This window comes from Chrysochloris asiatica, unplaced genomic scaffold (genome assembly GCF_000296735.1).
Source record: "Chrysochloris asiatica unplaced genomic scaffold, ChrAsi1.0 scaffold02165, whole genome shotgun sequence".
Lineage (NCBI taxonomy): Eukaryota > Metazoa > Chordata > Mammalia > Afrosoricida > Chrysochloridae > Chrysochloris > Chrysochloris asiatica.
In genome coordinates, this window is record NW_006410683.1 from 7,243 (window position 1) to 11,662 (window position 4,420).

Genomic DNA, 4,420 nt, shown 5'->3' on the forward strand with positions numbered 1-4,420 from the left:
TGTCTACCAAGCATATTACAGAATGTGGGTGATATTAAAACATTCCCAGACAAACAAAAGCACAGATAGTTCATATCCACCAGACTGATCCAACAAAAAAACCAAGCAGAACTCTGCAGATGGAAGCACTAGAAAGTGATTCCAATATAAACGCTAAAGCAAATGTCCATAATAAAGACACTGTGTGGCCAACGACAGGAGCTTGTCATAAGGATTGATGCTGGATCATTCTAAATGCTTTGTTTTATGTATTTTTAATAAATATATAAATGCAGCAATAAAAATATGTTATAGGATACAGACATGCAAATAGTGATAAGAAAAACAAAACGGGAAGAATTATATAGATATAGAATTTTTTGCATGTTTCTGACATTATCTGTGAATTAAAAGAAATGTTAAAATATATTTTTCAGTAAATATGACAAACTTCATAACTACGTCTTTTTGGATTCTTCTACGCTTCCTCTCCAAGCCTAGGCATTGTCCCTGTGTCTCATATTAAGGTAAGATTAACTGGCTATGAATGCTGTGTATTGTTGTTAGTTTCTATTGCTAGGTCAGATTTATTTTTATTATTTCTATAAATTGCAAGCAATATGACTTATGTCATCAAGGTATCAATCAGATTTCATCTTAAAATGAAAAAAGAAAAAAATCCAACAAACATAAATCTAGAAATTATATCATTCTGTAGCCTAAAGAAAATGTAAATTTTTGTAGGCTGCAATGGTTTCATTCTTAAGCATTAAAAAAAATTATCTTCATTAGGGCCTTTGGACTTCTACCAATAAAAAACAAACTTTTTTTGTAAGTGAGTTCACCAAATTGGTGGATTATATAGAAACAAGCATTGCAAGGAAATTACTCTACCATTGTTGGTGTTGGTGTTAAGGGCCCTGAAGTAGGTTCCAACTCATAGACCCTGCATAGTGTTTCCATGAAGCCCCAGATGGGTTTGCACCACAGGCCTGGAGGTTAGTATCCCAGTGCTTATCCTAAACTGCCACACCAGGACTCCTCCTCTAGCCATATCTGGTGCTGAATCTGGTCCATTGTTTTTCGAGGGTAAATGGTTTCACCTGAACACATTTTATTCATAAAAGAACTTATTGGATACACTTGTGGTAAGCATTGGTCTATCTGGATAGCTCTACTGGTAGTTATACATGTTGCTTGGTTTGGTTGCTCCTTAGTTACACATGTAAGATTGTCTAAATACATGTTCTTGATGTTGCTAAGTTCTGTTGACTCATAGTGACCCTGTCTAGAGATTCAGTAGAGTGCCTTGGGTGTTTTTACCAACAACCTTACAGTTAGCAGACTAGTGCTTATCCAACAGCATTAAGAGACAGCCTAAACCTATGGATTGTATGAGGCCTATTTAACATGGTGGTGGTGGTGGTAGTGTACTGTGGAGTCAGTTCTCACTCATAGAGACACTGTACAAATTTCAGAGGCTGTAATTCTATCTGAAAGAAAGCCTCATCTTTCTACCACGGAATGGCTGGTAGTTTAGAACTCCTGACCTGGAGGTTAGCAGCCTAAATCATAACCAATAAGCTACAAGAGTTCCCTATTTAACACCATAGAGTGAGGATTTACAATATACAGGTCATTACATCAGATCACACCTGGTCACATCAGAGCACATCATGTGGGTGACTGAACCAGATTAAATCTCATCCTGGAGACAATGAGTACAGATTAACTCTAAACTCCTGAGACTCCTGGGTGAGACCAGTTATCACAAATCCATAATTATCACAGTGAACAAAATCCACAACATAGTTACATAACAACTTCAAAAAAAAGGTATAGTGTTTACATTTTTGCTTTAGTCATTTCTCAAGTTACTAAAACACTTCAAGTCATGTGATTTTAAGTGTTTGATTAGAACTTTGATAATTATACATTTTAAATTGTTATCACTTTTATAATGCTCCCAAGTTTGGCATTGTGTTAGTTGGAAATTGAAGTTGAGTGAATTTTTACCATATGGAATTAAATTTTAAAGGTATAAAATGTCCTCATTGTGATCTAAAAATCGGGACTCTTTTGAGCTGAAGTATATGTTCCCTACAACAGACTACTTAAAACTTATACAAATGGTCTGGCATCTTGCCCTGTGCACATTTCCATCAGCAGGTATATGGAGAGAGCTGCTACTTTGCATTTCTAACAAACTCCCACTGATTCCAAGATGCCACTGAATCCTGGAGAAAATGGAGCAGCAAGTGATGAACATTTTAAAGACAAACACTGCTACATCTTTAATAGCCTCTTTTTCATGTAGTTTTTAAATTAAGAAACATCTTCAAGGTTTCTAAAATAATTTCTACATATTGGTATTGATATTTTTAGTTTTTTCTGTGCAGGAAATGACTTAATGGCATTTTATTTCCATATTAAACAACTTGTTGAAGATTGTTGTTGTCTTTAAGTACTTTTTATTTGATTAAGTACTTTCCAGTCAGTTCTGAATTACAGCGATCCTGTAGAGGATTTCCAAGCAGTGGCTGGTTACTTTGAACCCACGATCTTGTGGTAAGCAGCCAAGTGATTATCCTGCAGTGCCAATTTGCTGAAGATACTTGGAAGCAAATCTAAGCATTATCTAGGCATTGCCCTAAGGCACCATTTGTGAGTCAGGGTAATAATGACCTTGCTGGGTATCCTCTATCATTTTCATCTTTTCTACGGAGACTTGAAGTACATTTCACAGAATCTTTTTTTCCCTATAGTTTTCTGTAGTGTTAGGCACCAGATACCTTCAGTACAGCTGCACTTGGACTCTGGAGAATCTTGTGGAAAACACTCATTTCTAGTTTCTGCTTACCTGTCAAGGAGATCCCCAAGACTTTGAAAGTTATTTAGATTCTAATACCTAAATAGAATTGATGGAACAGGTCCTTCTTAGAATATTGAGAAAGCCTTCACTTTTGAAATATGAACTCTGATTGATGCTCAACTCCAGCATTATTTTTTATGTTCTTCATAAAATGAGGACAGGCACTGTCTATGTCTGTGCTTCTCAGACTAAGGAGAAGCAATCTGAGAAGGTATGCTGAGGACTTAACCTAACTCCTTCTACAAAAACAAGAAAGGGTCTTCACAGAGTGTTTGCATCTGAAAAGACAGGAAGCAGATGGAGGCACAAAGAGAAGCAGCTGGAGAGCCCAGCCCCACACATCAGCCCCCTGGGATAGTGGGGTTTATGTTCAAGCATGTAACACTGTGGGAGGGTCATTACTATTCTCTTGACAGTAATAAGTTCCAAAGTCTTCAGCTTCCAGGCTGCTGATAGTGAGAGTGAAGTCTGTCCCAGACCCACTCCCACTGAATCGCTCTGGGATGCCATCTTCCCTGTTGGTTGCATAATTGATGAGGAGCCTGGGACCCTGCCCAGGTTTCTGCTGATACCAGTGTATGGCGCTGAAAACATTCTCACTGGACTTGCAGGTGAGGGAGGCTCTTTCACCAGGAGACAGAGAGAGGGAAGCTGGGGATTGTGTCAACACAATGTCTCCCAAGGCATCTGAAGTTGGAAATAAAACACAAAGTCACCCATATGATGTGGACCATACCACATTGTCTTTCCAGCTGACCCAATCTATATTCCAAGAGAACCATCCCTGTTCCCCTCACCTGGGAGCCAGAACACTAGCAGGCAGAGAAGCTGAACTGGGCCTTCCATGGTTCACTCTGTGCCCCAAGTGAGACAGATCTTCCCCTGAGTGCAGACCCAGCATTCATATGGGCTCTGGAGGACCAGGTGGACTGAAAGGAATATGCAAAGCAGGTGGGTGGGGTCAGCTGGGCTTCCAGCTGCACAGAGGCTTTGTCTACTCTTCTCTGCACATGAGCAACCATCCTCAGGAGGCCCAGTCAGAAAAGACTTTGATCAGAGTCAGGGCTGAGTTTCCAGGGGTCACTGTGGAATGCATTAGACTACAAGGTTGTTTTGAACCAAAAGGTTGTCAGTCAAACTCACCAGCAGCTCCTATTAGTCACTATGAGTAGGAACCAACTCGATGGCACTTAAAAACAAAAACAAACAATATTAACCAATGTTCAAAATTAAATGGTGTTTCTTACAAGCCTGTTGGGCACAAGATGGAGGCTCAGTTATTAAAGATCTATTGGAGATGACTTGAGTGAACAAGCTCATGGAGAACACATCTGATGCAGGATTCAGTTCTATGGAAGAAAATATTAGAATGCATCAAGAAAAGATGGAAGGAATACACAGAGTCATTGTACCAAAAGGAAATGGTTAATGTTCAACCATTTCAAGAGATACCATGTGAACAAGAGCCAATGATACTCAAGAGAGAAAGTCCAAAGTGCATTGAAAGAAGTAGCAAAGAACAAGGCGCCAGGAATTGATGGAATAAAAATTGAAATCTTTCAGGAAAGT

The 4,420-nt window shown here is 39.0% G+C and overlaps 1 gene segment (V, D, J or C); it reads right to left on the bottom strand.

Moving 5' to 3' along the window:
- Positions 1 to 3,253: 3,253 nt before the first annotated feature.
- On the bottom strand, positions 3,254 to 3,697 carry LOC102841728 (the record flags this gene model as incomplete). The annotated part of the segment is given in 2 exon segments: positions 3,254 to 3,538; positions 3,649 to 3,697. Coding segments are annotated over 2 exon segments (334 nt in total), but the record flags the coding sequence as incomplete, so codon positions are not given.
- Positions 3,698 to 4,420: the final 723 nt, after the last annotated feature.